The 19,172-nt window shown below is 51.9% G+C and overlaps 5 protein-coding genes across 5 annotated transcripts; 3 read left to right on the top strand and 2 right to left on the bottom strand.

Annotated features, from left to right (window-relative positions):
* The first annotated feature begins 1,347 nt into the window (after positions 1–1,347).
* On the top strand, positions 1,348–4,202 carry LOC113147251 (probable serine/threonine-protein kinase mps1). The gene is made up of 4 exons (XM_026337174.1): positions 1,348–1,352; positions 1,794–2,062; positions 2,879–3,161; positions 4,148–4,202. Exons 1-4 carry the CDS (start codon positions 1,348–1,350, stop codon positions 4,200–4,202), a joined length of 612 nt encoding a protein of 203 aa, XP_026192959.1.
* Positions 4,203–5,860: 1,658 nt separating this feature from the next.
* LOC34617580 lies at positions 5,861–8,991 on the bottom strand. Its single transcript, XM_022730942.1, has 7 exons — positions 8,622–8,991; positions 8,166–8,399; positions 7,690–7,966; positions 7,288–7,442; positions 6,754–6,877; positions 6,306–6,466; positions 5,861–6,054 (listed from the first exon to the last, which is right to left on the bottom strand). The coding sequence occupies exons 1-7, from the start codon at positions 8,989–8,991 to the stop codon at positions 5,861–5,863; spliced, it is 1,515 nt and encodes a 504-aa protein (XP_022589293.1).
* Positions 8,992–10,657: 1,666 nt separating this feature from the next.
* LOC113147250 (delta and Notch-like epidermal growth factor-related receptor) lies at positions 10,658–11,308 on the top strand. The gene has a single exon (XM_026337173.1). The coding sequence runs from the start codon at positions 10,781–10,783 to the stop codon at positions 11,306–11,308; it is 528 nt and encodes a 175-aa protein (XP_026192958.1). The 5' UTR covers positions 10,658–10,780.
* Positions 11,309–12,359: 1,051 nt separating this feature from the next.
* Positions 12,360–14,444, top strand: LOC34617581 (E3 ubiquitin-protein ligase CHIP). Its single transcript, XM_026337230.1, has 6 exons — positions 12,360–13,062; positions 13,227–13,328; positions 13,503–13,576; positions 13,686–13,835; positions 14,096–14,199; positions 14,363–14,444. Exons 1-6 carry the CDS (start codon positions 12,360–12,362, stop codon positions 14,442–14,444), a joined length of 1,215 nt encoding a protein of 404 aa, XP_026193015.1.
* A 1,257-nt stretch (positions 14,445–15,701) lies between these two features.
* LOC34617582 (ubiquitin-60S ribosomal protein L40) lies at positions 15,702–16,735 on the bottom strand. Its single transcript, XM_022730944.1, has 2 exons — positions 16,529–16,735; positions 15,702–15,884 (listed from the first exon to the last, which is right to left on the bottom strand). The coding sequence occupies exons 1-2, from the start codon at positions 16,733–16,735 to the stop codon at positions 15,702–15,704; spliced, it is 390 nt and encodes a 129-aa protein (XP_022589295.1).
* Between the last annotated feature and the right edge of the window lie 2,437 nt (positions 16,736–19,172).

Genomic DNA, 19,172 nt, shown 5'->3' with positions numbered 1-19,172 from the left:
TTACCATTACCCTTAAAATACTCGAATCATGTCCTAACTCGAATCTCTGACGATAGAGGTCCCACCTGGTAGAATCGTCAGCTTGTACCGGGTCGTGGTCCTCGTCAGCGGCTAGTAAAGGCAGGCAACCACATTAATAAGGGCAACGTAGCGCGATCAAGAACACTTCTATTACTTACAGCGTATTTCGCGTCGTGAAAGGGGTTTTGGTGCCATTCATGCATATGGCGTCAGCGGCTAGTGAGCTCTGAATGTGTCCAGAGCTGGGCACGCAATAACTGGCAGTTTCTGTAAGGTCACAGCAGCTTCTGCGTGAGAAACGGTATTAAGTCCGTATTTTTGCGTGAATTATCGTGACGTTTGGCCGTACTTGCACGTACGGGTTTAGAAACCAGCAATGGACGGGACCCCGGTCGCCCCACGGTGACATCGCGCAGCAACACCGCTGCACACTGACGCGAGCAGTGACCAGTTGAGTCAAATTCTGTTACTGCAGCCACTTCCTTTTATTTTCATTTGTTGCTTTTATTATCTTGGGTTATTTTGAAATTCGAATCCAGACAGTTTCACTGTTTCCTCTCGCAGGGTTCCGCCTCGCCAACTATGCGCGAGCCGACGAGTTGCTACTGCTCGGGGGCCTCGGTCAGTTCAGGTTCTATCCTTCAAAAGGTTTTTGGCCCTTTCCATCAACACTCAAACAGAGTTTAACCTCTGCTGGTAAAATCCTGTTTATCATTTACCATTTCTAATATCGCTAGACACTTCCACCGCCACGCGCTGCGCGTGCCCGTCCAAGACCGACTGACAGGTGTTAGGTTTAAGGGCGCATTTCAGTTGCACACGAACGAATTTGCTCTCTCTCTAATAGCCTCTGGTCTCATGCCTCTATTATTTCATCGCGCGGCTTGCTGCAGCGCTCAATGCACTCCACACTACAGCTCTTTCGGCTGTACATTCTCGTCCGGAGCTGCACCTGCGTATTTGAAGGCTTCTCAGGAGCGGCTGTAACCTTTTGTTAAAACGTCCGTGAGATAGTAACATAAGAACGCACTCCCTTTCCGGAGTGATCTGGCGTTTTCTCTTCGCCGAGCAGCCCAAGTTCACGTTTGGTTTGGTATTTCCAGCAGCAGCTGCAGGTCATTCTCAGCGGCGGTCTGAGCAGGTCTTTCGTATCTATAATATAAACGTGTGAAAGGCGAGAAGAGCATTCTTCTGTCGGTGCTCGCGGCCTCGCATCTGTTCAGCGAGAGAGCCGCATCTCCATTGGAACCCCTTTTTGATCACTACCAGGGAGCAGCGGACCCTACGTGTTTGTTTCACCGCTATCCGAATTCGTTTCATCACAAAATGCAGTAAGTATTCGCCTGCATCCGCTTAGCAGAGTGGCGAGCACAACTATATACACAAGCACTACCGGCCTGAGCGTCGACTTCTGTCATGCGTCACTTCCTGCTGTTAGGGTTTACAAGGCGGCATGGTGCGTTTTTCATGCACGGGGAAAGTGTACCCGTGGCAGCAACTGCTCCTTTGCGCATTCGGCTGAGGAACTGCGGCAGCTGCCCGACTTGAGAAAGACGAAACTCTGCAACGCCTTCCTGGGTGGCCAATGCAGCAACAACAATTGTTCCTATGCCCACGGCTTGCAGGAGCTGCGGGATTTCCCAGGAAAGAAAGGGCTATGCAGGCTGTATAGAGAAGGTGAGCTCATGCCTTCGACTCCAGAGCACGAGGCTGCGCGAGTCTGAAGTCGATATATTTTGACGTTTTGTTGCACCCTTGCCCGTCCCTTGCAGTCGCCTCATACCCCAGCCCCCTCGGGGAGTAGCCGCACATGACTTGATTTCCATACTGCCTGCCACGTGTGTTAGCGCTCGGTGTAAACCGGTGCTCATGCATCGGAGCAGCAAACTCCACTCGCAACCAGTCTGCTTCCTTGTGCCGTGTACCACCACGTCCTTCAGAACTCCTTTCTTTGCTGTGCGCGTGGGGTGTGAGCAAGGCAAGTGTCTTCACGGAGCCAGCTGTAAATATGCGCATGCCCTCGGAGAGCTCGAAGTTGGATACGTCTTCGCCCAGCCGCTTCACGATCCACAGCAGCAGATGGCGATGGCAACGCGCCGCGAGCTGCAGCCACCGCATGGTCAGCACCAGCCAATACTTCCAGAGAAGGGTCTGCCTCAGGACCTGCTGCTGCTGCAGCACCTTGCTATGAACCAGGCTCACGGCAAGCTTGTGCGGTTGGGCAGTATGAAGCAGCAGCAGCAGACGCTGCAGCAGACGTTGCAGCAGCAGACGGTGCAGCAGCAGCAGCAGCAGCAGACGTTGCAACAGCAGCAGCAGCTGCTTATGCTGCTGGAAGCCGAAGCCGCTGGGCAGTCCGCTATGCTTTCTAAAGACCGCCAGCGTTCCCCCGCATTCAGCCGCATGCAACAGCCGCAGCAAAGCCCTCCTCAAGAGCAACAGCAGCAGCAAGCGTTGAAGCGGCAGCTTCAAGACTTGCAGCAGTGCTGTCTCGTATCCTCGGATTTACGCTTGCAGTCTCACCCCCAACAGCAGCCAGATGCAGTTCACACCTTTCAGGGATCCCTGCAAGGAGGCTTGCTGCCTCAGTCGCATCGAGAGCAGCAAGTCGTTCACCAAGAAATGACGGTACGTCTGCTGCAGTGTATTTGATGGCCGTGCCCTCTGCTATGAGACTTAGAGAACACCGCAAAAAAGATTGCGGCGCAAGTTGCAGCTGCAGCAGCCATCAGGGGGAGAACTCTGCACGGCGGACGGCAGCCTCCACAATCAAAATCTGCATAATCTCCCCGACTGCTGCTGCAGGCATCCCGATCTCCTGGTGCCCTTCAATTTCGCTCTCCGACTTCTCATGTGCCGACCCTTTCTCTTCGAGACCTGGCAACGAAGCAGCAACAGCAACAGCAGCAGCAGCAGCAACAGCAGCAACAGCAGCAACAACAGCAGCCGCTTAAGCAGCAGCAGCAGACCGAAGAGCACCCCATGATGGAGCACGTTCACTCGGCTGACGTTTGGACTGAAGTTCCTGCAATGCTGCAGGTCCCCAAGAGTGCAGCCGCAGCAGCTCTACGAGAACAGCAGCAGCAACAGCAGCAGCAGCAGCAGCAGCAGCAGCAGCCAGTGGTGGACATAGAGACCCTGTTTGCGCGTCAGCACGCGCTGCAGCAGCCACCACAAGTGCTGCCGCAGCAGCAGCAACAGGCGCAGCGGCATCAGCCAGCCGCGAGTCAGCAGCAGCAGCAACAACAGCAGCAGCAGCACGGCTGGCAGCCTACTGTAGCAGCGCTCGCAGACGATGTGCCTGCAGCAGCCGCAACTGCCTCAGGATACGCATACAGAGACCTTAACGCGTGGAGCCAAGCAGTTTCCCGCAGCACAGCGAGCACAGCTACTGGCGACGACTGCTATGCCTTTGCCTCGCTCAGCGCTGCTGCTGCGCGCAAGGCTGAACAGAACCTTAAGACCTCATCTCCTGGGATTCTGCAGCCGCTGTCGCACCATCCGCAGATGCTGCAGCCGCTGCATCAGCAGTCGCTTTCTTTGCAAGGCCGCTGCGAGCTCTTGCAAGTCGCCGAGCTCCTTCGGCAGCAGCAATCGCATGACTCGGAGGAGCCTCGTCAGCTGCAGGAAGCTCCCTGGTCGCTGCAGGCTGAGGGATGCGGCAACACAGAGCAAGCAGTCGCCACAGCATCGCCCTTCGGCTCTTACAGCCTCAGAGAGCTGCAAAGCCGTATGGCTGCTCTGACACTGCAGCCGCAGCAGCAACAGCAGCAGCAACAGCAGCAGCAACAGCAGCAACAGCAGCAGCAACAGCAGCAACAGCAGCAACAGCAGCAGCAACAGCAGCGTCTGGAGCACCAAGATCAGCAGACAGCCGAACAAAGGCAGCTAGGGGGCCTTCTTGCTCGGCTCTCCCGTGCAGGGCAGGCAAGTCTAGGAGAGCAGCTAGCGGAGGCGGGATTGTCTTTGGAAGAGCCGGAGCAGCACGCTCGGGAGCACCAGGCTGAACAGCAGCAGCAGCAGCAGCAACAACAGCCGCTGCTGCCAAGACTCCATCTCCTGAACGGCCTCAACGGTGCAGCCTCCGGCTATTACAGGCTTGGGAAGAGTCCGCTTCACCGTCCAGATGGCGAAGACACGCCTTGCGTGCAACCCCCCCCCTCCCATGCAAGTCTTCCTAAGAACGCTGCTGCTGCTGCCTCGACCCTGCACCAAGGCAGCGCTTCCTCAGCGGCAGAACGCCGTTCACTCCCTCCGCAAAGTTAGCCGTGTTTCGTGCTGCGGTGGCTTGTGACCAGGTCTCCCTATACAAGAGGCTTGCATGTGACATGCCCTCCGCCTTGCAGTGCTACGTCTTTTATTTTCATTATGTGCCTGCAGTTCCCAGGCTCTTGCGATGCATTTCTCGAAGGCGGATACGGCGGCAGCACCCGGCCGGAGCCTGCTGCAGCCATGAAGAATTGCGAGCAGCAGCATGGATCTCAAGAGGAACCAGACACATCTGATAACAGTGGCCCTCTCTTGGGAGGGCTCAATGAAGTGCCGTTGCAGAGACTCGCAACGATAAAGAGTGAGGAGGAGGCACACGACGGCGACAGCGCGTGCTGCCGCACACAGCAACAGCAACTGGCTAACGGCAAAGTGCCGCTGGCTGCTCAGCAGCACTAGCGGCCTTTTATTAGTATATGTATGCATGCGTATACGTGTATATGTTTGTATGTGTAAAAATATATAAGTAAAATTTGGAGGGAACAACAACAGCCTTGACAACTCAGCAGCAGCAAAAGCTAGCGTGTGTGTACAGTACTGCTGAGCCTCTAACAGGGGCCGAACTGAGTTTGCTTTGAAAAACTCGAATCCAAAAAACGTTCATCCCAGCCTCATGAAGACTCGGCTTTCAACTACTGTTGCGGCCGAAAGCTGTCGCCGCAGCCTCTCACTTGTTCCTACGGAAGAAGCAGTAAGCATGGCGTGTTGTTATGCGATCATAGTTGCGTATACCGTGCCTCTACGATTTCTAAAAGGTCTTGCAGGGCCAGTTAGCTCCACGACACGCCCCTGAGCCACAAGGCCGAGCGAGCCTAACACGGCTGTGGTGTCTGCATTTTACTGTGGGCTGTGCCGATTCGCGACAAGCCTTTCAGTTGAGCGGACGCAAGACACTGCGCAAGCTGCCTGCAGCAGCGGCTCGCATACTATTATGCAGCCAATAGGATAGCCACTCTCTTCCGGATCATCGGCCAGGAGCAGAAGAGCTACTGCCTTTGTAGAACTTAGAGTGGCGGGCAGGAGCCGGGCAAGGGCGCGGTGTCTTCTATGAAACCAGTATCACGGGGGACGAGCCTGCTTTGATACTAATACACTCTAGTAGCAACCAAAACGCAGCTAGTGCAAATAAACACCTGAAGTGGCGGACAGGGGTCAACCCTGCGTAGTTGGGCTACACGACCACTCTGTCCTTGTTGAGGCGCACAGTGCCCACCACCCACGGCAGAAAGAAATACAGAACTACCGGCTGGACTGCTGCCTTGGTTCAGTAGAGCTCCACGCACTTGGCATCACTGTGAAGCCTCGTGGCAGCCTCTCTGCCTGCCCCTTGGTGGCAAATACCTGTCGCCATCGGACGCCGCTTACATGCAGTAGAGAATCAAAAGCCCTCGGAAACTAATTCTATAGGGCACGTTTATACGGCTGATCGGCACGCAAGAACAGAAACATGGCCGTACTTATCGGAAGACAGCGGCGTCACTAACTAGCTATGTGTTTGTTAAAGGACCCTGCGGGCTCTAGGGGGGGCCTTGATAGCAAGGATCCCGCCACCAGTAAACTGGACTTCTGGTCAGACACTCTCCACGCCCTCCGACGTGATGATTGTATTGATTGCTTCTTCAAGCGCCTTCTTATTAAGCAGAGCTGTAACCATAGGGTTCGTAAAGAACCGTGACTCGTCCAAAACTCCCATGTTTGGGGCTGCCCGGTGCAGCCGAGAGCCAATGCAGTAAGAGACGGAGGGCCAATTGGGTGCGCGTACACCTATACACAACACCGCATACACAGGCATGCACTGCGACGCACACATGAACACCCACAACGTGGGCATCCAAGAGTCGATGCAGCTGCTCAAAAAAATCGGTTCAGAGGGCCCGAGCAGCAAACTAGCATGAAACTTGCCAACTTTTTGGCTACCCGTTTTTAACTGTTGCTGTTGGGGCGTAAAGTCGCTGCGCTTGCTTATAAGAAAACAAACACGAGCCCAGCACGAAACAAAGACCCCTCATTTGTACCTGCGGTGTACGTGTTCGGGACAAGCTGGTAGAGGTTCATGTCTGTGCATTGCATATCCTCGTAGGGCTCCTCATCGGGCTTGTTCCCCGGAGCCGCGGCAAATAAACGTGCCAGTCCGTCAAGGTCAGGCAGCTCCTGGCCCAGCGGCAGCTCCACGAACCTGACGAACGAAGCAAATGTACTTTGTTTATGCTGTATGCTCGTGCTCAGACACGGCCACACTAACTGACACATGGTTGCATATTGTCATGTATCTTCATGGTCTAAAGTCGATACTCTGCCTGTATTTGTACTACTATGCACTGACACTGAGAGCTGAATGTTATCTACTCGTGCTTCTAAAGTCATTCTATATGGCACAAAGTGTCTCTAACGATGTCGTTCTCAACCCTGGCATGCTGCCAACTTCTTGTTCACTCTCTGCACGAATCCTTTTTCCGGTTTTACCCGCGATCTACTTGGATGCACATGAGTGAATCCAACTTAGCAGAAAGCGCCGCACGTGACTGGTCGGCCATATTCAAGATCTGCTGCTTCTGCTCCCGACTCTCGTAGCACCAAACCTTCACCCCTGAGACACAAAAACAGAGTAGTCAGTTGATGCACAGGCTCGGAAAATTTTAAAACTGTGGCATGTATCAAAGAAGCACCAAGGCATCTTGGTTGGCAAGGCTCCAGATATCTTAAGCGATAGACTATGTGCATGCGTTCACAAGGTCTGACTGGAAGTCCAGTCTCGTGTTCCATTAAAGTTACTCAGCAGCTTCTCCTGGAGTTCTAATGTGCTGGCACGAATAGCCTGCAAATGGCTTTTGCGTGGTTTTCACACATATGAGCAACTGTTCGTACAATCCCCTTATTGCAGATCCCCAAGCACTGAAAGTATTCGAAATCACGCCTTCCTAAACCATTCACTGCTTTGCATTTGTCTATATTCGCTTTGCTATCGGGATATACCAAACAGGTAATTGTAATGCTTACCCGATAGTACGAGGCTATCTGCCAGGAGGTACGCGAGTCCCCGTTCTGACTCCACGCTGTTCTTCTCGTCATGACTTGTCGGGCCCCCCAGAGAAGGCTTGAAGAGCGGCTGGGACAGACACTGGATCAGACGAGTAAACATCAACTGACGTAGTCTGCAAAACATGGGCACTTCAAAAGCGTGTATTGGTTACGATTTACCAGTGCGTGCTTAGGTCCCATATCAGCAACTCCCCGAATATGACGTGATTCCCTGTTCAGCATGGGACTACACGCCAGTAGTGTGACCTCAAGGAATATACGCTTTAAGATGCAGCGAAAATGCTCATGTGGATATAAACACACTCGACCCTACTTTTCTAGCTTTTAAAAAAAATAAGATTCGTACCAGTTGAGATTTACCTATTAAGTCGGGGCGCCTGCCGTACAACGCTCCATTTTATTATGTCTTCACCCAAGGCTACCGGACGTCTACAAATGGCATGCAGCCGGTGCCACATGGACAGCAGGCTGCCGCTGTGCATGAGGGTCTCAAACATCGGATCGCCTCGCCTATACAGTGAATACATAGATGACAAATACAGGTTGCTCGCGTCCAAGTCAGCTCGCAGAACCTGTGACAACCGAAATGGCTCTCGAACCCTCCAAGCCTTTGCTAGGGCGGCATCCTCTTTGGAAGCTGATTAAAATGAAATCACAGAAAGACGCAAACAAAACGAGAAGCATGCAGCAGGGCATGGATCCCCTGCCTCTCTAAGCCTGAATGCGATCAGCGAAAAGGGTTACTCAAGGACTTAAATATAGTGGTCCGACAGCTCGAAAATGACAAGAAATGACTGGAATCAAGGTTGAGAGCGTATAAATGTATATGTGCCCACATTTGCCAAAGCTCAAGTTGGATACTGGGGCAGGGCGAGAACAGGTGGCATCAGGGTGGATCAGAGCCTCCTTGACATAACAGAAGCGATCTCGGCCGCTTTCTGCAATAAGCGACATCAGTAATTGTAGTGCCCTTTGAAGGAACTTGCTGCTCCTCTGCTTGAACTCCAGAAACTCTGGTGAATCGCTGTGCGTTGACTCTTGCATATCACGTTTCACGAGCTGCAGTTCCCCTGCAAGCACAGCAACAGAGTCGAAAGCTGTCCATGCATATCTTCGAAACTTTATGTTCTTTATCATGGCAGTGCAGTTTATTGATATAGTCTCTCTTCATTCATGGAGTAATAGTTGGTGTTGCCTTGCCGACAGAGGAAGAGGTTTCAGGGTGAAATGCAGCACTGGTGTTCTTTATTTAACAATATGTGCATTATGCATAGACAAGGTCAGCAATTTACCGAGAATGGCCAGCATGACTTTGGCGCACTGTGATGGTGAAAGTTCATCTCCAAGGTTCTCTAAAAGCTCCTCTACTCTTAGGACAGTGAACACATGCGCTAAATTCACGTCATCACAAATACACGCGGACACCGCAGCCTGGAACGTGCGACTCTGCCATCCTAGCCCCTGACGGTCTTTCCCTTCGCGAAGGTAATTCTGGAGTGCAACTTTTCCTGCGTCAATATATGCCGCGTACAGAGGATCCTCTGACAGAAGGAGTCGAGCGTCTAGAGCCGCGTGCAAGAGCGCACGAGATTTCGCCACGTCCAACCTCTCTGATGTAAGGCACAGGAGGTACTCGAACTCGGCACGAAGTATCCAAGCCATATTCGCTTCTGGTTTCACCCGGTGCGTAGAATCCTCGTATGCTACTCCGTGGTAGCCCTTCTTTCTAAACTCTGTTGGATGCGTTCATTAGGGGGGTCAATGCAGCATTCAGGTTATCACTGCCTTCTCGATGTGGTGTTCTTTTGTGTGGGCGTTAACTGCACGAAGGTTTTGTCTGCCCCTGGCCGTACTACAAGCATTATTTCCGTTCAGGCAAAAAGAGCCACATCCGTCTCCTTCCACTGCATTTATGGACCTCTGCACCTGGATAGGTTTTATTCTGCCATAAGTCCAGCCTCCCTTCTGCCAGTTGTGACGCTACGCATCCGCAGAGAGTCGCTAGCTCTGAGCTGCTGCCCAGAAAGGCTCAGGGCTGCTTTCCAGTGGCTGCAACTAGGGGGAAAGAAAGGGGCAAGGAAAGAGCTAATACGTAGTTATATTTGCATAAAGGTCACACAAAAAGGCAAAAGGAAGCGTAACAACCCTGCTTTCGGTGCTTTTGCCATGCCGCCTAAGCTGGTGGTTAGGCCTAGCAGTGCCTGAGGCCCCCTGGAGTCGGCAGCACTCGCGGGGCTGCATATTGCAACCCTCGATTTCCATTAAGTTCTCTATTCACTTTGAAATGTTACCTTAAGAGAAGTTCAATAATGCTATCTGCTCTCTCATTCCTCCTTTGGTCTTCCTCAGCTTTGTGCTGCCCCTGTTTTTGACCTCCCCAACCAGAAAGACGTAATCACCAGAACTCCCCGGTTCCAAGAGTACGCCGAAGCCTCTTTTTGCTAAACAGAACATCTCTATGCCTCCTTTTATTACCTGTTGTCAACAGAACAATCCAGGTTGAAAGTGGCGCTGTAGGACTACCCGGACTCTTCCGTCCTCGCGCGGATCATGCAGAGGGACTGATGATCTATTGGCATTGCAGGAAACTAGGAATACAACGTGCCGCTCAAGTCTACCGTTGCCCTATTCAGCCCAGGCTTGGTCTCTAATTTCTTTGAGGCCGTAGGTTCAGCGCCTGGGCAAGCACATCTTTTGAGTGCCCGCAAACCGGACATGCATCTCTGCAAGGAACCCCCCTCATCCGACTTATTCCAAGCCCATCCCGGCATAAGGCGCACAGTTTTTATTTGTCTCTTGGAAAGGACTGCTTTTAGGCCTGCATGGGCAGGCTTGAATGCAAACCGTGCGCCCCATCCCCTGCTGTGACCTCAGCCCCCATCACCGCGGATCCGACTGTGCCCCTAGGTTCTTGAACAGTGAGCTCGCCTAATAAGGCATGCAAGCGGTACTGTTGCTTGTTCCAAGACAATTTAATGCTGTCCCGTCCCCTTCATATTGAAAGAGACACTCTGCCCGTCACACAGAAGGGCAAACCCGGCAGAATTCAGCGCTTTTTTTTCAGCAAGGAAGCATGGTAATCTCTGAGAGGGGCTATCAGCGATTGTGTGCAGCTCCTCGAAGGCGTCTGCTACTCACTACTGGATCATGGAGGGCCTCAGCATTCAGCAGCCAACGCCTCCCTTTAGCCTCCTGGCTCGAGCTCTCATGCCTATTCATCTTGCTCTATCCAGTCTTGCAAGAGCGAGAAAGTAATGACGGATGCACAGAGTCAGGAGCACCAGGTCCGCAAAAGGAGAGAATAGGCTCGGATTTTGGAGCCGTTTTTGCCGCTGCGTCGCTTTGCTCTGAAAAAATATGCGTCAACGGCACATGTTACGAGCACGGTGGGCTGCAGGTCTGCTTGTGCAACCCACCCTACTCCGGTTCAGTTTGCTCAGACATCAAATTAATGTGTTCGAACGGATGTGGCATTAAATCTAGCACAGGAATTGATTGCGCTAGCGCCTTATGCTCTTTGGGTGCCTGCCTAGACACCCAAACTCCACCGTTCTACAAGTGCGACTGCGGGGACTTCTTCACTGGCGATAACTGTGAAACGCACAACAACCCCTGTACCAGTAAAGCGTCAAATCCCTGCGGGCAAGGCACATGCACCTTTGCTCCGGGAAGAGGCAGTGGTACAGTAACATGCACTTGCAACGACGGCTACGAAACTGCTCCGGGGGCCAGTATGACGACCATCAAATGGGGAGACAGTCAAGTGCTCCAGGCCGCCCCTTGCACAGTCCAGTCAACTCGGGGTATGGCCAACATACATTTCACGCTGTCATCTGGGGAATTAATCTTTTGGTGGTCAGTATTAGCTATCTCGCTCCTTGTGCTGACTTGGTGCTGCTATACCGTCTTTTCAGAGTGCTGCGGGAGCTGGTCTGGTGCTTTTCGGGCGGCCAAGGCAGCCAAGAATGCGGGGCTCTGAAAGGTAAACAACTCGAGCCTGGGCGTGCCAATTTAGCAACGCCTTACAACAGCATATATATCCGTTTTGTCATGTTCTGTAACACTATGCTGACACGTGCAGACAACCCACTTCCGTGAAGGCACTTCTCGTGTAAGCAACCGAAGTAGACACGAAGCAAGCACTACGCAACACAATACAACCGGAAATGCGTGACAACTCCAATCCCCTAACTTGTTCTTTCCGCTCGCACTCCAGTGTCCAATCCTGTATTGGAGGGTCGCTACTAGCTCCGTGCTAGTGGCATGCCACTGTGGGGCCGCACATTGGGGGACTGCCACTAAGCTCAAAGTTTCGACACTTTTCGTCGCGATCGAATACTCTGAAGCAGTGCAAAATGAGCGAGCGTCCTTCGCAATGACCAGCTACGCTGTGCATGGGCACCAGAGCCTCGGTTGGGCCCGACAAAAGTACGCTGGTAAAAACCACGGTGCACAGGAGCAGCCACTTATTCCTGCCCGCAAAAAGAATTCTGAATTGCCATTGTAGATGACTTTAGGAGTTTCATTGGAACAGAGAGTGTCTTCATCCGTTCATGGGCACGGTCCTGCGCATGCTTGGCTAGTACGCAGTCCCACAGTGAGGATCGCCAGGCTGCCGTGCCTTTTATCGGGGAGAGTCTGTTTGGCGTCCTCCGCGGAAGCCCTTCCTGTATCTCGCTTATTAAGGCGTAGAGGGTCCAGCTTATCGGAATCACTGCCCGCCTGCCCGGGTGGCTTAATTAAGGAGGTTGTTTAGGTCCTGTGTGTGACGTGAAACCTGGGGCACCTCTTGACCGCATCATTGTCGCATTTCATTAATGGGATCCCTAGCCGCATTTTCTCGCCCGCTGGCATCTTGTTCATCGCGGAATGCGCTGCTGTTGCACAAGTGCACAAACAGGTGACTTTGCAAGAAGCCAACAGGGAAACTCCATCCGGGGTCGCTCGTGGCCGGAACCGGATTGCTTCCTCTTCCTCCTGAAAGGTCTGAGCAGCTGTCGGATTATTGTTCGAATGAGGAGGAGGCTGCCATGGAATCTTTCTTTCAAGCAGCGTTGAATTCGGTGCTTGAGGCTGCAGGAGCGGGAAGCAGAGCCAACAGGTCGAGTGACACCAACAGTGGCAGCAACACTGAATCCAGTAGGCCGGTAAGCCGCAGCAACACCTCCGGTGGGACCAGCGGTCGCTCTTGCGGAAACGCAAGAACGAATCGCTTTGTCGCCAGAGCCTCGACGACACCCATTCCGGCCGAGGGGTCTTCAACTTCCAACAACCCCCAACATGAAGCACACAGTCAGTCAGACCCTCCGCAAGACCGAGGTGGAGGCAATTCAACTGCCCAGGAAGCTGAAGACAGCACCAGCAAAAGCATGCACGCTGAACACAACAGTGGCAGCAGCAGCAGCAACAGTTTCACGCAGAGTGCCAGCACGGGCGGAAAGTCTAACGGCACTGCAGGAGTTCCTCAGAAGGGTAACAGGGAGGCAGCAAACCGCTTGAAGGATCTAGGAAACGAGAGTTTCCGGCGGTGCATGTATGGCTTGGCAACAGAATACTATTCAAAGGCAATAGCAATAGATGCAACCGTTGCTTCTTATTTCACAAATAGGGCCCTCTGCCATAAGCGACAAAACAGATACCCGGAGGCGCTGCAAGATGCAGATGCAGCACTGGCGCTTGACAAGACGAACATCAAGGGGCTCTACATCAAAGGTGATGCCTTGGTACAACTCGGTAGGTGTCTTTTTAGCCAGTAGAGTGTGGCTCTGTTCCCCCATCTCCGCCACTTACACACACACACACATACACACACACGCACACCCTGTGAGGATAGATTCACACGCGTATGCGCGAATTGGCACTTCTAATTTGCGCATCCCCCTTGTTCGCGAACGCAGGGAATTTGGACGAAGGGGTCTCTCTGCTACAGGAGGCCGAAAAGGCCTCCTCTTTGGGGACGGGGAGAGCGGCTTTTGAGATCCGTCACTCTCTTTTAAATGGCAAGCGAATCTTATTCTAATCCACCCGACGAAGCTGGAGTAGGGCGGATGTCTGCCGCGTGTGAATAGGGTGTCACCAAGCGCCCATACCACCACGCAAGAGTGTCAGTCGGATTGTATGCTGTCTGCCCGCGTTTGTTGGGGTGCTGTGTGTGCATTATGACTTGATCTTAGCCCGCAAGCTCAGACATGACCTTTGTCAGAAACAGCGATCAGCTGAGAGAACGGATGTCGTGGCATTCCTGAAGGTAAGCCGTCTCTTTTCGTTCCTGTATGCCGTTTCGTGGCCGCTAATCCTACTTGGGAGCCTTCACATTCTGTAGAGAACGCCTCCACGCCTGCTGAGCCGGCTTGCAGGAATGCATCGATACCGTGGCTGAACATCGGCAACTGCCTGAGGAGGAGGTTCAGGAACGACACGCCCAACTAGAGCAGCTCGTGGCAGAGGCAGAAAAGGCGGATGCACCTTTTGAAACACCCGATTTCCTCACTTGCAGAATCTCCATGGTACCTTCACATGCACCCCGCTAAAAATTCGGTTCTTGATACTTACACCATTTTCCACTCCCTTGCATTTGGATTGTTGTAGATTGCGGTGGCTAACATGGTGTATGCAAATCTCTTTGAATATCGCCGCATCGAGATACGACCGTGCCCTGCCAGTGCCACATATATATATATATGTGTATATACATATATGGCGCACGCGTGTTGCTTTAAAGAAGGCATGGTCACTCATTTGCCGCTACCCGCATCCGAATACGCAGGGTCTCATGGACGAGCCTGTAATAACCCCCAGTGGCATCACGTACGAACGAAAGATTCTGTTGGAGCATATTAATCACAATGGACCAACCGATCCGACTACCAGGTTTGCGGTGCTTGCGTTCCTAGTGGCTGATTGCTTTAAAAAGTTCCCTACAGGGCCGGAATATTTTGTATGCGGGAACCGGCGTATCTGGGGCAGACACCCGATGAGTAGCCTCTCTGATTTCTGCGCGCTACGGTGTATGCTGGTGTCTTGGGTCACACAGAGAATCATGCGAGGTCCATCGGTTGGTCCCGAACTACGCGTTAAGGGAAGCCACTACGTGGTTTCTTGAGAGGCAAGTATGATGTCGTCAGCGCTGAGAACAAGGCAAAGCCGGTTTTTGAATAGGTCTCTCAATGCTCCTCAGAACGTGCTTTCCACGCACATCCGTGCAGCAGAGCATGCACACCTGTGTTTGTATTGCTTTTCCTGCTAGAACCCGGCGTGGATGTGGGCCCTTGGCGTTTCAGGCACCCGTGGGCATACGATGGATAGGGAGTTGTGAGGCCTGGTAAACGCACTCTTAATGCCAGGACGACGTGCCTGGACGCGCGACTGAAAGCAACCGCTGCGCCAGCCAGACGCCAAGCTGCCCGCCTGGCAACTGGTCGGCTGTCTGTTTTGTCTACACCCTTTGTACATTCAGGGGAGAACTTTTTGGGTAGTGTCCCTACCCGGTGTGTTGACGCGTGCTCTCCCGCATGAGTGGGAAAGCCTCACGTGATGAGAAGCAGGGGAAACAGCGTATTTATGTGTTCTAGCTGCGACGAGGCAGAAGCTGGCTGCAAACCGAAGAAGCACTTGCAAGCTTGAATTGCTTACCCGGCAGTCACCACCTGACGCATGAAATGTGGGCTGAGGTTTGTCATGCGTCGATTTTTCCACTACTCGCCCGTCTTCCCACATCTCTGGGTAGAAAACTTAAAAGGAGACTTTCAGGGTGTCAGCATTAGCGACCCTAAAACCGTTGGAAGGCAATCCTCAAATATGCTAACCTTGGAGGATAGCGCTACGCACAACTGCGCATTCCCCTTCACACCTAGGGACCTCGTTTAATAACCGGACGGATCTGTCGGTACATACCTATAGATATGAATATAAACGGTCTTATAACGGCACTAGTTCGGTGGCAGGTAGGGTCTAGCTACGTGTCCTCTCTCGGCTGCCGACAAACATACTAGGACAACTGGCCTGCACATCGATGACGTCGGCAATTTGAATGTTTGGCCAAGGGGCACCCACTACACTCTATTTGCTAGTTGTGGCGGTTGTGCTGATAGCTACACTACGCATTGCTTCATGTATTGCGCAGTGGAATGAAAATTGCTGTTTCTCGAGGGTTCCCTCTGTGAGATGCGCAATCGTGTTGAAGAGTTCGCTATGCCGCCTGGGCTAGCAACCCAACAGGCCAGGGAGCAACAGAGCAACTATTGAACTCAGCCCCTAGGAGCAGCCACATCCAGAAAGCCTAGGAATTCTCTCGGCTCTGTAAGACGTCATGGCGTATGTATACGTATTGTGATCCTCTTGCCGGCTGCCCAGCAGATCGCGAGGTGGGTGGCTTAGCCCTTGGGCTTCTTCTTGAGCCTCAGCTGGCTGGTATGGCCACATTTCTTCTTCCGACAGTTGGTGGCGCGGGGGGGAAGACGCGCGTAGCACTTGCGGCAGATCTTCTTCTCACAATTGTACTTCGAGGCCAGCAGGGCCAGTGATGGCTCAATGATGCCCCCACGAAGGCGAAGCACCTGAAACCCACACAGCAAGAACCCAATGCGCGACAGCTAGCAAGTCTGTGAAGGCACATTGAGTGAATGCTCGCAATGATGTAACGAAGGGGCTTTCATGATACGTAAAAAGGAAAAGTCTAGCTCGGTTACTGCTCATCCACAAGTAATCTGCCAAATGAAGCACTCGAGCTGTCTGCACCTTCAGGCGCAGATCCTCAGGGCCTAATTTGGATCAAGATTGCACATGACAACGAAATAATGCCATTTTCATGTCGAAAAAACACGGTACACGTTTGGCCGAGCTGCGCTGCCAAGGTCAAGAGCAGTGGGATAGTACCCAGCAGGCCAGCATTAGCAACTGCATGCAGCGCCTTGCGGATTCACAGGCAAAAGTGATTTCCTGTGACCGCGAGATATCGTTTGACTGGAGAAATAACTCGATTTTCCTGGAACCTTGAAGATGTCGGTCCATCAACGCCCCGCAGGGTAAGCACAGTCGCTGCTTGCTCCGCCGCCAATAAAACATGCGCACTGCATCCACTTTATAGTAGCATAAAACATTGTCAAACCATTAAAGCTCCTGGAGGAGTCGAAGCACGGCAGATGTGATGTGCATCCACAAGGCAGGCAGGCATGGCAGCCCGTGGGGGAGTGCCGCGTACCAAGTGAAGAGTGCTTTCCTTCTGGATGTTGTAATCCGAGAGGGTCCTCCCATCCTCGAGCTGTTTTCCAGCGAAAATCAGACGCTGCTGATCAGGCGGAATGCCTTCCTTGTCTTGGATTTTCGCCTTTACATTTTCGATGGTATCCGAAGGCTCCACGTCCAGCGTGATGGTTTTCCCCGTGAGGGTTTTCACGAAGATTTGCATTTTGTCTACTCAAACCGGAAGCTCGAGCAACCCAACAAATGATGAACCAAAGAAAAACTCCAGACTCTAAACCCCAGAGCCTAAACCCTGTACCCTCATCCAAAAGCCAATGCACATGCAGAGTAGACTTGATGGGGCGGCTGTAGCGGGGCGGGCAGCGAGCGTAGCCCTATCTGTTTAAGGTTCATAAGAAACTGTGCTATGTGCCTTCCTTCTGTGGAACACGGTAATTATGCGCCTTGTTCAATCTGATGATTCTCTTTACTGTGGAAACACGTAGCTTTGTTTCCTAGGGTGAGAAGCGGGCATCTGGCTCAGAAGAATGGCACGGGATCTGGAATGTTGTTTCCAGGGGCGACGGTAGGCATTCAGTTGTACAGTTTTTCACGTTATTCTGACCCATAGAGCTGAGTACTGGGCAGGAAATCAAGCTTTTGCTCTGTGGGCTTCAGACGTGTCAGGCACCCGTGGTCTTATGGTGGAGTCACTCATGTAGTCTAACTAAACCAGGCACACTGTAACACTCTCAACTACACTAGTTATATTCAGCTAAGAATTAAAAGAGGATCGAATAATTGGTAAGCCTGTTCTCACATCTTATTGCGAATCTTGTTAGCTCGATACACGAAGGCGCCATGGTGTAATATTTCATCCAAGGCCTCCGTAAGGAGACACTTAGCACCGGCTGAATACAAGCTTAATTGGAAGTATCGACTATTCTACAGAATAAATCCCTCCTTGTTCTTCACGCAGCTCTCCAAGATCCCTACATGAAGGGGGTGGGCCAGCTATTTCGCGCGCTGCTACACACTCTTTCCACTCCAAGTAAAACGGGCAAGGCTATATGAAGCAATTCCTACTGCGCGACGACCTTAACTAGGAAAAAAGGAAAAATCTACCGATTTTGTGTTTGTAGATATATCTTATTCACTGTAGAGCACTGTTTGCCCCGTACAAGAGACGCGAAGTGTCTGTGTGTATGCTAGATGCTATGTGCGCCTAGCTGTAAAGGACAAGATTGCTTGGAGGGAGGAGCTAGGCACACACTAGGTGTCCCTTTCCCTTTATGCCTATACGATGTGAGGCGAGAGAGACAAGAATTGACGGAGGTCTTTCAAAAAAACACTCAAAGCTTTCTTCTAAATTTGTAGTTGGTCGGGAGGTCAGTGTCTTTCTACTAAGTCGTAGGATGCAGTGTTGCACCAAGCATTTTCAATTAGTTGTACATCACATCTAGTGTGCAAGCGTCTAGCATCGGCTCTTCTTATTTATAGCTAACAGTCTTTAATAAACAAGTCATACAAGCAGGCAAATCAATTCGTCAGGCCTTTACTAACTCTCGTTTCATCATACAGGTGCAAGGAAAGTGTTTATGTATAGTTTATCCCGTTACCTCTTCCTCGAATCCCCAATTATTTCAAAAACGCATAAGACCAGGGCGCAGAGTTGTTCCTCACTGTATACCAAGGATGCGGAGGAGCAACGGGGAGACGCGTTTACCCCCATATTAAAAACCTTGTCAGCAAACGGAAGATACCCAAGCCAACCAAACGAATCTCTGGAGCCTAGACGCCCACACACTTCACAACAGTGCAGCTGATGAGTGCTGTACACCCAGCTGTCTTGGGGAGGTTCGCAGTGGTCATATGATTGTCAATCTGTTGGCAGGTCGACAAGGCACGCCAAAACGCATTAAAGAACTTTAGATCCTTATCCGTGGTGATATTACTAGGCAATCCATAGAGCTCTTAGCCATGAGCAACGAATAGTAAAGGTATTTCCTAATGCCTTGACAGAGCTGTAGCCAGCGATAAAATGGGCATGTTTGCTGGGTCAGTAGGCAACAACGTATATGTTATCCTGACCCTTGACCTGTGAAAGGCCAACAAGAAAGCTCATTGTCAGAATAACTCGCATACTTTCAGGAGTAAAAATACGTTGCAAAAAGGTCGGGTTTAGGAGCAATGCGTGGCTTAGGCTGCTGGCACGCTGGGCGTGACTGTACATATTCTGCCGCAGAACGCAGCCCAGGCCACCAGAAGGATCGTGGAGCATTCCTACTAAACTGCGAATTCCGTATTGGCCCAAATAACATGATCATGTGCTTCATGTAGGCCCGTACTATGAAGCCAAGTCCAAATGCACAAACAACGGATTTAGTTCCCGCTCCTTTTTGAACCACAGCAGATCATCCTTACCGTGCGAGTGCTTCACTCTGCTGCCATTCTGAACTTCGGCAATAGTACCGCGTGCCTGGGGGTCAAAAGCGTGAAGACTTAATTTTGTCAGAAACAGTAGAGCGTAACAAATCAGAGCGGCTGCAATGCACTTTTACTCAATTGTTGGAGCGTTGAGAATGTGCATCGATGACCGCATTGGTGGTGCTCTTAACACGCTTCACTGCGAAGTCGTACTGCAGGAGACGCCCGAGTCAGTG

Source organism: Cyclospora cayetanensis, unplaced genomic scaffold (genome assembly GCF_002999335.1).
Source record: "Cyclospora cayetanensis isolate NF1_C8 unplaced genomic scaffold, CcayRef3 CcayRef3_contig_17, whole genome shotgun sequence".
Taxonomy (NCBI): Eukaryota; Apicomplexa; class Conoidasida; order Eucoccidiorida; family Eimeriidae; genus Cyclospora; species Cyclospora cayetanensis.
The sequence above is the reverse complement of the archived record's forward strand: the minus strand, read 5'-3'. Positions and strand labels throughout refer to the sequence as shown.

Coding starts and splice junctions, on each gene's coding strand:
- LOC113147251 (XM_026337174.1), top strand. Junction 2,063..2,878: donor CGGAGAGCTCGAAGTTGGAT/ACGTCTTCGCCC, acceptor CTTCTCATGTGC/CGACCCTTTCTCTTCGAGAC. Junction 3,162..4,147: donor GTGGTGGACATAGAGACCCT/GTTTGCGCGTCA, acceptor TTCACCGTCCAG/ATGGCGAAGACACGCCTTGC.
- LOC34617580 (XM_022730942.1), bottom strand. CDS start 8,991: ATGGCTTGGATACTTCGTGCCGAGTTCGAGTACCTCCTGTGCCTTACA. Junction 8,400..8,621: donor AGTCATGCTGGCCATTCTCG/GTAAATTGCTGA, acceptor CTGTGCTTGCAG/GGGAACTGCAGCTCGTGAAA. Junction 6,055..6,305: donor CCCGAACACGTACACCGCAG/GTACAAATGAGG, acceptor TGTTGTGTATAG/GTGTACGCGCACCCAATTGG.
- LOC113147250 (XM_026337173.1), top strand. CDS start 10,781: ATGTGTTCGAACGGATGTGGCATTAAATCTAGCACAGGAATTGATTGC.
- LOC34617581 (XM_026337230.1), top strand. CDS start 12,360: ATGGAATCTTTCTTTCAAGCAGCGTTGAATTCGGTGCTTGAGGCTGCA. Junction 13,063..13,226: donor TGATGCCTTGGTACAACTCG/GTAGGTGTCTTT, acceptor TCGCGAACGCAG/GGAATTTGGACGAAGGGGTC. Junction 13,836..14,095: donor TCACTTGCAGAATCTCCATG/GTACCTTCACAT, acceptor CCGAATACGCAG/GGTCTCATGGACGAGCCTGT.
- LOC34617582 (XM_022730944.1), bottom strand. CDS start 16,735: ATGCAAATCTTCGTGAAAACCCTCACGGGGAAAACCATCACGCTGGAC. Junction 15,885..16,528: donor AGGAAAGCACTCTTCACTTG/GTACGCGGCACT, acceptor TGTGGGTTTCAG/GTGCTTCGCCTTCGTGGGGG.